We start from the raw sequence: 11,610 nt of genomic DNA, 5'->3' as shown, positions 1-11,610 counted from the left end.
CCCAAAGGGCGGAAGAGCAAGGTCTTGGGTTGGGGGGGGGGGGGGGTAGATAGGTGGGCTGGGTCGGGGAGCCGGTGAGCACAGTATTTGCCTGCATCCACTTTATTGATTGCGAAAGAATCGAAAGGCATGGAATGGGACATCTTAAATCACTTCACACCGTATAAGAAAGCAACCCCATCTCTCCATTTACCTTGGGGTACTCAGCCAGGCTTGGTCTTCCCAGCTGTGCTTGGATTTGGAGGAGAGGGACTTCGCCGGGCATCCTCACACTCACAGACACCCACGAGGCTGAGTGAGACTCAGGAAGCCAGAGCTTTAAAATCCACAGCCCCCCTAGCCCCGTGGAGGGGGTGGGTGTCAGAGGCTCTGCATACATCCCGGGAAAGCTTAGCCGTCGCCTGACCCCCGCGGGTGGTGCAGCTTCCCATAACCTTGACCTGAAGTCTGCCTCTTTAACCCCTTTCCAAAACTTCGCTCTAGCTGGGCTGTCGTTTGAAAGAAAACAAAAACAAAAAAACGTGAAACCACCCGGTTCTGGGAGTCGGGAAAGGGTACTCGCTCCCTGGGGGGGCAGGGACAAGTTCCCGGCTACCTCCTCTGTCCTGGGATTTTAAGTCATCGCATCCCATTAGACCCCTGCACGCTCCCGGGGCCCCACCGGCTCCCGCCACTTCTCTGTGCAAACGCCGGCACGAGTGGGTGGCAGCACCGAGGCGATTTTATGCGTATTTTTTTCCTCCGGGTTCTGTCATGGAAACGCTGACACGAGCTCCAGACCGCGGCGCAGCCGGCCGGGGACTGAGGGCTTTTGGGACCCTGCGGGAGCGCGGCGCGCACTCCGCACTCCCCGGGAAACAGCTGGACGCGACCAAGTCCCGGGCAGGGGCGGGGGGACCCCGACGCTCCGCCCCTGCGCTCGGGGCCCTCCCTCCGCCCGGCTCTCCGCGGGCGCCCTCCCCTCGCCGGGGGCTGCGAGTTGCATTTGGTAAAACCCAGCCCCGGAATATATAGATCATTGGAGCGCAATGAAGTAGGCTTTGGAGAGGAGGGAGGGTGCCGGTCCGACAGCCACAGCGGCCAGCGCAGCGGCAGCGGCAGCGGCGGCGGCGGCAGCACCACCATCACCGCTCGCACCCGAGCCGCCCGGCCCGCGAGGAGGCAGCGGCGGCCGCCGGCGGGAGCGGAGGCGGCGGCGGCGGTGAGACGAGGAGGAGCGGGAGGATCCGAGCGCGCAGCCGGCGAGGTCCACGCATCTTGGCACTTCCAGAGCAACTCCGGCGTCTTCCACTCCCCAGCCCGGGGCCAGGGGCTCCGAGAGCGGCCGCAGAACCAGCCCGAGCCTCTTCTCGAGCCTCCCCAGCCCTGCCCTGCGCCTCCCGGGCTCCACTCCGCGCAGCGGGGTTCCCCGCTCCTGCGCCCCGGGCGCGCCTCCCGGACACCCCGGTCCCCGCAGGCAGGACAAAGCCATGAAGCCGGCGCTGCTGGAAGTGATGAGGATGAACAGAATTTGCCGGATGGTGCTGGCCACTTGCTTGGGATCCTTTATCCTGGTCATCTTCTATTTCCAAAGTATGTTGCACCCAGGTAGGGGGCGCGTTAGCGTGGTTTTGTTGGATATTTTCTTCTCTCTCGCGCTCTCGGCCGCTCCGCCTGGCTTCTCTGCCTCTTCCACCCTTACCTCCTCTCCCTCGGCCACCTCGGGCCCCTTGCTGCCCGGTCCGGCCGGGGCCACCGCGTCGGGATGGGAAGGTGGAGGGAAGGGGGGCTCCCTCCTGGGCTTCCTCCCGGCTCCGGGCTGGAGGATGGGACCAGGAGGGGCGGCAGTTTTTTTTTTCTCTTTGTGTCTCCTGTCTGTCCGTCTGCGAGGTGGCTGGGAAAGGTAGAGGCTGTGGGAAGCTGCTGGGGAGCGGGGGTGTCGGTTGGAAGAAAACGAAACTTCCTCCCATTCCGGCCGAAGTCGGAGGATGAAAGAGGCGCCGGGAGCCGGCCGCGCTACGCCCGGGCACGCCGTCCCTTCCTGGCGGGGGTGCCAGGGGCGCAGGGTGCCGGCTCGGGCGAGGTCGAGAGTCCCTGCCGGCGAGCCCCGGAGCCCGGGGCTGGGCTCCACGTGTCCGGGGCTGGGCGCCGCGCCGAGCAGGTGTGGGGAGAGGTGGGGTGCCCGGCGCTGCCCCTCCGCCAGGCAGGGGAAGGGGGCCCGGCGCTGGCTGTTTGCCCCCGGGGTCCGGATCCGCATTGACCTTGCGGCCGGTTCCGTGGGGCCTGCTCCAGCTGCCGTGCCCCCTGTCTCCTGCCCCCTGCTTCCTGCTCCCTGCCCCGGCCTCGCGCGCCCCAATCCCCACCCTGCGCCCGGGAACCCGGCGCTCCTGGGTCACAGCTTGGCCACCGCAGTTTTGGAGGAAACTTCTGCTGGGACCCGGGCTGACCATCAGGTTGCTTCCTGGGCTCCGAGCACCTGGAGGCCCAGGGCCGCGTGGGGATGAGTTCCCTCCTCCCAGACCCCGGGGGCTTAGGCGCTTTCACCTCTGAAATCTGGAGGGGCAGAGCCACGGCTCCCCCTTCCGAAGGGCGCGAGGGAAAGTTTGGGACCTGGGAGGGTCGGGCGCCCTGGAGAGCGGCGGCCCGGGGTCCCCAGCTCGCCCCTGAAGCCCAACAGGTAGAAAGAACCTGGTTCAGAGCAGGCTTCCGGGGTAACGGGTCTCCCCGCCCCACCAAGGGGGCCCCGCTCCCAGCACTGCCTCTGAAATCCATGTTTTACGCCTGTGAGTTGTCTTCCTCAGCATAGTCGCAGCAGGAATTTGCTTTTATAATTTTAAGGAGGAGGGAGCTGGAAACACCTTTCCTAACAGGGAAACGGGATTGCTTTTTCTTCTTTTTTTCTTTTTGCCTCCGTCTTCTCCATTCTGCATGTGTCTAACACTTTCAGCAGACCCCGATTCACCTCGCCTGCGTTTGGGTGGATGGCAGAGGAATAAAGCTGTTCTTTCCATCAGATAGGCAGGCTGCGGACTGCCAGGTTCCTTGACAGCAGCGCGGGGACAGAATGGCCCCTCGCCCCGCAGGAGGAGCAGTTGTTAAGGCCGCCACGCTGCCAGGGGACAGGGTCTGACACCATCCCTTGTAACCTCAGGACATCCGAGCGAGCCAGCCTTGGGAAAAGATGGCTTTTGTCTGCCGTTGGGTATTTTTAGTTTCCTGTCGGCAAAAGGACAGCAGCAGGGTTTGTCAGCTCACCCAAACTGGTGGTTGGGAAACTTCTAAGGGAATTTAAAAATGGACCTGCTTTTGCATCGCCCGCAGTCCGGCGGTGGCTGCAGGGGCAGGACCAGACAGACAGCGGCATCCCGGAGGCCAGGCCCGGCTCCACCCCGAGGGCTGGAGGACTGGGCGGTGTGCACACACACTGAGGCTCAAACAATTTAAACAAAGGACTGAATGCTTTGCTCCAGACCCTGGAGATGTGTTTTAGGCCACTTGAAGTTTTGCCAGGACTGACATGCCAGGTAATTCTCTGCAGAAATGCCTGGAACGGGGAGACATGCCAGCCTCGAGCAAGAATGCCCTGTAACTTCTCTGTACCTGTTAGCTGTCCAGTGACATAGTAATAATATTACCACCACTGTCACCCATGGTTTCCATGCCGCCTGGGCTTTTATAATTTTCCTGCGTGAGAATTAGGAAGTAACTTTCTAGCCAGAGATACCAGGAAGAAACTTCCAGCTTGTAACGGGCACTTGGCTAACATTTCCAGCTCTAGTGAAGAACTGGAAGCCGACTGGAAAGTGGCATCAGCGCTTGCCAGTCTGGGCCAGGCGTCCTCAAACTACGGCCCGCGGGCCACATGCGGGTGTTTTTGCCGTTTTGTTTTTTTTACTTCAAAATAAGATATGTGCAGTGTGCATAGGAATTTGTTCATAGTTTTTTTTTTTTAAACTATAGTCCGGCCCTCCAACGGTCTGAGGGGCAGTGAACTGGCCCCCTGTTTTAAAAAGTTTGAGGACCCCTGGTCTGGGCCTTCGGGACCAGCGGGAGGATGCTCTCTAAGGCTCTCCTTTCAAGGTCCTCTGTCCTTGACCCTCTGCTCTCAGCCTTTGCTTCCCTTCCTGGTTCCATTTCCTCCTAAGAAACGGCATTTGTTTGTTAGTCTCATCTATATGAGTGTGCTGTCCTGATATTTTCTTCTCCAGTCCATAGCAAACACTACGTTCAGTACATCCTATGGAATGTAGGAAAGAACTGTGGCTAGCTCGACTAAAAAGTCTTCCTTATTTCGGATTACATTTGGTTCTACAAAAACTCCGTGTCAATGATTTATTGTTATATGGGACATACATATATGCTTTGAAATCCCTATGAAACATTTTCTTTCTTCTCCATTTTTTTTTTTTTAAAACTGCGCTGTTGATGACAGCGGATGGTAAATCTTTGACCTACCGCTTTGATTTTCTTGGAAAGTCAGCTGATCTTTGCTTCCCTGCAGGATTTAGGGCAATGATAACCGATCCTTTCCCCTGGCGCTTCCGCTTTAGTCTCTCCCGATCACCCTGCAAGACGCAGGAGGCACAGCGTGGCACAGATTGTGTTGCTAAAAATTTGGAGCCCTCTGGCAGGAGTTCCGAGTACCTGTATCTGAGATAGGAAAATAGTATTCTAAGTAGACATGAGATTTCCTTGGTGGCTGAGAATACCTGGAGCGTATGAGGTGGGAGAGAAAGAGTAAAGGGAGACAGCTCGAGCTCGGTGGTGGTGGTGGCGGGGGGGGGGGGGGGGGTGTCCCTTACTCTGAATTTGATCTGGGTTCCATTGTCTTTCATGAACTTGAGTAATTTGTACACTTGAGTGTTTGAGCTTTAATTTGGTTGGAAGGCGTCTCAGCACTGCTGTCCTCTGGGGGGCAGGTGTTTCTCCTTGTCGGTCAGGAGGGTAGTTAGTTTTCTCTAGATCTCTGACGCTCGGAGTCAACGGTCTTCGTTAAGAATATCTTTTCGGGCAGGGCCCAGGTTTTAGACCCCATCCGGCTCCTGATGTCAACACATAGTAGGTTCTCAATAAAACATGTGCTGGATGAATGCATGGAGCGGCTAACCTCTAGAAGACTGGCTTCTCCGGTGTTCAGGGATGCGTGTCAAGCCTTGCCAAGCAGGCCTGGTCCGTCCGTCTGGCTCTATCCGGTGTGGACGCATCCCTGCCTTTCTGGTCTCTAAGGGAGCTGCGTGGTGCCAGGCAGAGCTGAGGGCCCCCAGGCTGCCTGCCTGCCCAGTGCCCAGTGCCCAGCTCCTCGCACCTTGCTTTTGTGTTCCTCCCAAGGTCCGAGCTTTTGTGTGAAGGCCCCTGTTCATAGCCGCCTGCAGAGGAGAAAGCCCTTCGCCTTGTTCCCTTCCTCTCATTGCAACCCTTCTTCCCTTTTGCAACATGTTTACTTTCACTGTCGCCTGGGATTGCTTTGGGTGAATGTATTGAAAGGCTATACTATTTATTTAAAGACTTCTTGAGTTACCCCTTTGTAGTTTCGCTTGATGAGATTTCAAACACTTTTGCACTGCAACTTTAATCTACTTATGAACAATATGTGCTCGTTTTAGAAAACTTAGGAAGTACAGAAGAGAAACAATCCTTCCTTATTCCAGCACCCATGGGCAACTGGTACTTTTTTCTATATATTATGGGGAAAAAATATAATATTTAAAAACTAGTTGCGGTCACATCATGCATTTTGTACCCCATTGGATACAAATACACCATTATGGTGACTTTTAAGTTTAAAGACCGAACATTTAACCACAGCCTTTTCAATTTATAGACTTGCACATACCTCTACCCTCCCCCCACCTCCTTTGCTAGATATCAGTCTAATATTCTTTTTCTTTTGCTAATTTAAATTAAAGAACCTTATTCATGAAATGAGTCTTGGAGCTGCAGGGGCTGTTCTCATGTTCTCTATCTGCGACTTCCTTTGAAAAGGTCTAACTAGGAGACCGTTATGAACCCCGAAACAGCGTTACGTAACCGTCGGATGAGCCGTTTCCAGTGTGGGGTGGCCCCTTGGCAGTTTAAGTGTTTGCGCCTCAGTGGGGCGTGTTCACAGCTGCATTCAGATAAGGCAGATGCACTTGGGCAATTTCCCGAGACGGCTCCAGCCATTGCCGAGGAGTCCTCCTTCATTGCCTCCCGAGGTGGAAGTGGGGATCAGGCCCCGGAGAAAGGGTGGTTTGGGGGTGTTTTGGGTGCACGGGGCCAGGGGAGCCATCCTCAGCCGAGGCGGCTTCTGTTTATGTTTATCTGGCTGAAACGTCGTTTTGTTTGGTACCAGCTCTATTAGCACAGCCTTTTAGAAACAGGAAATCAAAGGCACCACCCTTTCCCTTCTTAAATCCAGCAGAAGGACAGACCTCTTACTCTGGGGAGGGTAAGTGAAAAGGGCTCCCTTGAAGGTCGTAGCCTGCAGGCCGCTCGTAAGTTCAGATTCTGAGAATAGACGGGAAGTTGTTATGCTGACTCATTTTCTCTTTGTAGTTTTTCCTCAGTTGAGTTGTTGAGAGAGACCTCATCTTTATCACAGGGGATGCAAGAGGCAGATCTTCCAATGGGATTATTGGATGGGATTATTGGATAATCTGACCGGTCCATCAAAAATTCCTGGAATTTGTAATTTGACGCATCTTCGATCAAAGAGGGCTCGTCAAAACTTGAGAGCAGAGTTGTTCTCTCCGTCTCTCTGCCTCTCTCTTCCGCTTGGTGCCAGATATTGTTCTAGGCACTGGGGATACAACACACACTTTCATTTCTGTCCTCAAGGAACTTACATTCTAGTGGGGTAGCCAGACTCGGAGCAAATGCAGAAATAAAAATGTGTGGCCTGTCAGAGGTGTGAAGAGAGAGAAACGAAGCGGAGAAGATGGGCGAGGGGGGTGAGAGGCGGGGATTGCAGTGCCATAGAGGTGATTAGGGAATGCCACTGATCAGGTGACATTGGAGACCTGAAGGAGGCGAGGAAGCGGCCAGGTGTCCATCCCAGGAAGAACGTCCCGGGCAGAGAGCAGCACCGGCTGGGTCCCTGAGGTGGGAACATGCATGGCCGGCAGCTCTGAGGGAGGGAGCAGCCACAGGTTATGAGCTGGAAAGAGACTGTCTGGGCCTTGGCCTTGGCCTTGGCCTTGACTGAGTTTGGGATGGGAAGCTCTGGCGGAGTTAGAGCAGGGACCCTGGCAGGAGGGGCATGGGACAGGGGCGGAAGCTGCTTGCACTTTTTTTTTTGTTGCAAATATATGTTTTTATTGATTTCAAAGAGGAAGAGAGAGATAGAAACATTAATGATGAGAGAGAATCATTGATCGGCTGCTTCCTGCACCCGCCCCCCCCCCCCCCCCCACACACACACTGGGGATTCAGCCCGAAAACCAGGCATGTGCCCTTGACCGGAATCGAAACCGGGACCCTTCAGTCCGCGGGCCGTCGCTCTATCCACTGAGCCAAACCAGCCAGGACAGCTGCTTGTGCCTTTGAGCTGAGTGCCCGTGATGAAGTGGTCGCCATGTAACTCCCAACCCCGCCCCGCGTTAGACCTCCCCTCTGCTCCCGATGTAAAGCAGTCCTGTGCAAATCAGGAAAAGAGACCGGAGAAAATGTTCCACGGAGCTGGAGCTGGGAAAGGCATTCATCACTACAAACATCGGCAGTCGCCCTGGCTTAGGTAGGCACTCAGTAAAAAGGCAGAGATGGAATGCACCAGTGATTTGGGAGCGGAAGACCTGGGTCCTAGCGTGGGGGCCCCCCACTTCCGAACCCCGTGAGTTACTGTAGGACACTCGTTTTCTCGTGTTCGTGCTCACGCGACCTGGCCGTGTTGTCAGCGTGGTGTCTCAGCACTGCTGTCCTCCGGGGGGCAGGTGTTTCTCCTTCAGCGGCACGCAGAGCGGCACCTGTGTGGGTCCTGACGCACTTCCCGTAATTGTGGGAAGATGGGGGAAGGCGCTCCCGCAAGACCGCAGGCTCCGACCCAGGAAGGACCCCGTAGGGTAGGCCATGGCCCCCTGCTTCCTCTCCGCTTTGCCCACCTTTGCCCTCCGCAGGCCAGGCCAGGCCGCTGTTAAGGCTTTTCTGCTCAGCCTGACCGGGGAATCGGCACCTGTTTTCAGAGCCTCAGGGCCTGCAGTTAGCGTCTCTCTGAGGAGCTGAGGAGGTTGGTAAGAGACTGGGGAGGGAGGGGAAGCTCTTTAACTTGGGGCTTGAGCCTGGAAGTCCAAGGGGAGGCGGACGGGGACATTTCTTGGGGAAAGGATCGCAGGGTGGATTTTAGGTCCTTTCCCGCCCTTTAGAAACGTGTTGTGGTTGTTTGTTCACTTGTGCGTTGTCCTTTCGGATTCAGCAGGGGGGAGGTTTGCCTCTGAGCTGGGCCCAGAGGTGTTTCAGAGGCATTTAGAGAGTAAATGCAGTCATGCGCTGTCGAGCCCGTAAGGATGGATATGTTCCGAGTATGTTCTGAGAACTGTGTCTCCAGGCCATTTCATCCTGTGCGAACCTCACAGAGGGCACTCACACAAACCTAGGTGGGATAGCATACTCGACATAGGCTGTATGGTCTACAGTAGTCTAGCCTATTGCTCCTAGCCTACAAGCCTGTATAGCCTGTTCCTGTACTGAATACTGTGGGCAACTGCAACATAATGGTAAGTATTTGTGTATCCAAACACATGCAAACATAGAAAAGGTGCAGTAAAAATACGGTTATAAAAGAGAAAGATGGTTCACCTGTACAGGGCACCTGCCATGCATGGAGCTTGCAGGACTGGCAGCTGCTCGGGGTGAATCGGTGAGTGAGTGGGGAGGGAATGCACAGGGCCTGAGGCATTCCTGTGCACTGCTGCAGACTTCAGAGTGTACACATTTCAGGCCGCACTGAATTTATAAGGCAACACAAGATTAAAGCAAGCAAGAAAATGATGCAGTCCAGAGACACAGTAAAAACGAGACCTATGAAGCTGCTGCTGGTGTAGCACAGCATGCTGTTCTATAGCAGAACTTTTTTGTTTTATAAGTAGAAAGAGCACACTCTAGAATAATAATAATAATAATAATAATAAAAAGTATAGTACAATAAATACGTAAACCAGTAACATAGTGGTTTAATATCAAGTATTATGTATCGGACATCATTGCACATGGTATACTTTTATACACAGACAGGGGTGTAAGGCATTGCACTACAGTGTTACAATACTGTCATGTCACTGGGCCGTAGGAATTTTTCAGTTCCATTATAATCTTACTAGAGGCCCGATGCACGAAATTCGTGCAAGAGTAGGCCTTCCTTCCCCTGGCTACCGGCACCGGCTTCCCTCTGGCACCCAGGAGCCGGGCTTCCCTCGCAGCCCTGGCTTCGTCCGGAAGGTCGTCCAGTCTAATTAGCATATTATGCTTTTATTATTATAGATGGGACCACAGTCGTGTAAGTGGTCCATCCTTGAGTGTAAGTGGTTCTCAGAGACACCTCTTCCCTCCTGTCCCCACCTCACCAATATGCACAGAGCCAGGCTGGCCTCTCATATCCAAACTGCTGCTTGTGTGGTTGATCCCACTCGTCCCCAGACCTCTTTGCTCCTGGTCCGCTTGGAGTCAGTCAGGACTCAGGGCAGGAATAGGAAGCAGTCTAGGCATTTAAAGCAGGAAAGTAATTTCATGCAGAGACTCTGGTGCTTATAGAATTGGTGGGAGGGTCTGGAGGTGCAGGGATCTCGCTGGGCCTTCAGGAATGAGTCGCAGTGTAGTATATGTAATAATTTAGACACACACATGTATTGGTATGGCTGCTCAAAACTGGCCCACCAGGGGTTCTGCTACCTCCGAGACTGTCCCCTGGAACTTCCGAGTTCAAGAACAAAAAGATGACACATCAGAAATCCTCATTTCAGAATTGGGACATTCACCCATTGCAGCTGCCTGTCGATACCCAGAAAACGGGAGAGCGGGCCCTGTTATGCTGTAGCCAAAAACCCTCACGTCCCCATCACCACCTTTGCCAGCAGCAAACAACCCAGAAGGCAGGGAGCCGGCCTCTCGCTCATGCTTCCTGGATCGTGAGTGAGTGCTTCTGTTTTGGTGGAACCATATTCACATCCAAAAACCTGGCTTCAAGGCAGCCTGGGAAATGCGGCTTTTACACGACCAACCTCTGCCGTAGGGGAAGGCCTTACCGTGTAGGAGCGGGTGGAATGGGTGATGAAACATCCGCAGTTCTCACCACACCCTGTGTTGGTGAAACACACTCGAGCCGTCATCCTCAGCATACTTTGTTTCTAGATAATTTCTGCATGTTGCTACCAGGAACTAAGTGTCTAGGATAAGGGTATGTCTAACTTTCTCACAGTAAGTGATTGTAAATCCACACATTGATTCTCGTGGATAGTTCTGTTGGCTGACTCCGTGTCAGCTCTGACGGTATCATCCTTCTTACCTTGCCATGTGGCACACGGTGCTTTGGGGAGAGAGGGACGTCATTTTCTTGTGTGCCTGTGAGTATTATCTCCCAACCCCGGTTTCCTGGCTGGGATCTCCTTAAATCCCCATTCCATTTTGTGAGGATTACTTTAGGTGGAAGTAGATAATGTAGCCTGTAAGCCTGTTTATGATTCAGTTGTAAATGGGGATCCATTGAAATGTGCTCAGAGCCGTGGGATTATTGAGGCGGCCACCAGAGTCCCTGTAAGTGTGGCCTTCCAGCTCCTTTTTCACAAGTTTCATAGATGGCTTATAACTTGATATGGTGGGTTAGGTGGGAGTGTTTGTATCAATTCGTATTTAACATTAATTCCTTTTTAAAAAATATTTTTATTGATTTCAGAGCGGAAGGGAGAGGGAGAGATAGAAACATCAATGAGAGAGAGAGAGAGAATCATTGATCGGCTGCCTCCTGCATGCCCCCAACGGGATCGAGCCTGCAACCTGGGTACGTGCCCTTGACCGGAATCAAACCTGGGACCCTTCAGTCCACAGGTCGACACTCTATCTGCTGAGCCAAACCGGCTAGAGCAACATTAATTCCTTTTTTAAAAAATATATGTTTATTGATTTCAGAGAGAAAGGGAGAGGGAGAGAGAGATAGAAACATCAATGATGAGAGAGAATCATTGATCAGCTGCCTCCTGCACAACCCCCACTGGGGACGGAGCCTGCAACCCAGGCATGTGCCCTGACCGGGAATCGAACCGTGAGCATAGGTCAACACTCAACCACTGAGCCACACCGGCTGGGCTCACTTCCGGTTTTTAACATGAGTTCGTTTTTTTTACAGTAAGTACAATGGAAGGCCTGGTGTCTCCTTCCTAGGTGTCTTGGTGGCAGGGAGCATGTCCACTCGACTTGGGAACCCCAGATCTAGACTTGTCATGAATGGAATTGGTGATTGTCAGACCCGTCATCGTCAGCTTTGAGCAAAAGTCCAGTATTAACCGGGGCTGGTCCTAGCACTGGGGAGTCCGAGTTGGCTTTAGATAAATAGTATGAGGAGGACCGAGTTCAGTTCTAACTCAGGTGCCTGTGGGTAGAGATAAGGAAACCCAGTAATATAAGTGTTTAAGTCCTTATCAATCTCTGGCTTGAGTGATTATCTTAAAA

General features: G+C 53.7%; 1 protein-coding gene across 2 annotated transcripts in view; it reads left to right on the top strand.

Annotated features, from left to right (window-relative positions):
• Window positions 1–819: 819 nt before the first annotated feature.
• The window catches only part of CHST11 (carbohydrate sulfotransferase 11), a gene marked incomplete at its 3' end in the record, with an annotated part of 221,259 nt that continues 210,468 nt past the window's right edge, over window positions 820–11,610 (top strand). Inside the window, exon 1 of one of the 2 annotated variants that reach the window (XM_079774133.1) lies at window positions 820–1,587. In XM_079774133.1, the coding sequence (XP_079630259.1) occupies window positions 1,470–1,587 (118 nt within the window). In that variant the 5' untranslated portion in view covers window positions 820–1,469. The remainder of the gene's footprint in view (window positions 1,588–11,610) is intronic. The other variant, XM_079774134.1, reaches the window with a different exon arrangement.

The sequence above is a fragment of the Cnephaeus nilssonii genome, assembly GCF_951640355.1.
Source record: "Cnephaeus nilssonii genome assembly, chromosome: 6".
In the NCBI taxonomy this organism is placed as follows: Eukaryota; Metazoa; Chordata; class Mammalia; order Chiroptera; family Vespertilionidae; genus Cnephaeus; species Cnephaeus nilssonii.
The sequence above is the reverse complement of the archived record's forward strand: the minus strand, read 5'-3'. Positions and strand labels throughout refer to the sequence as shown.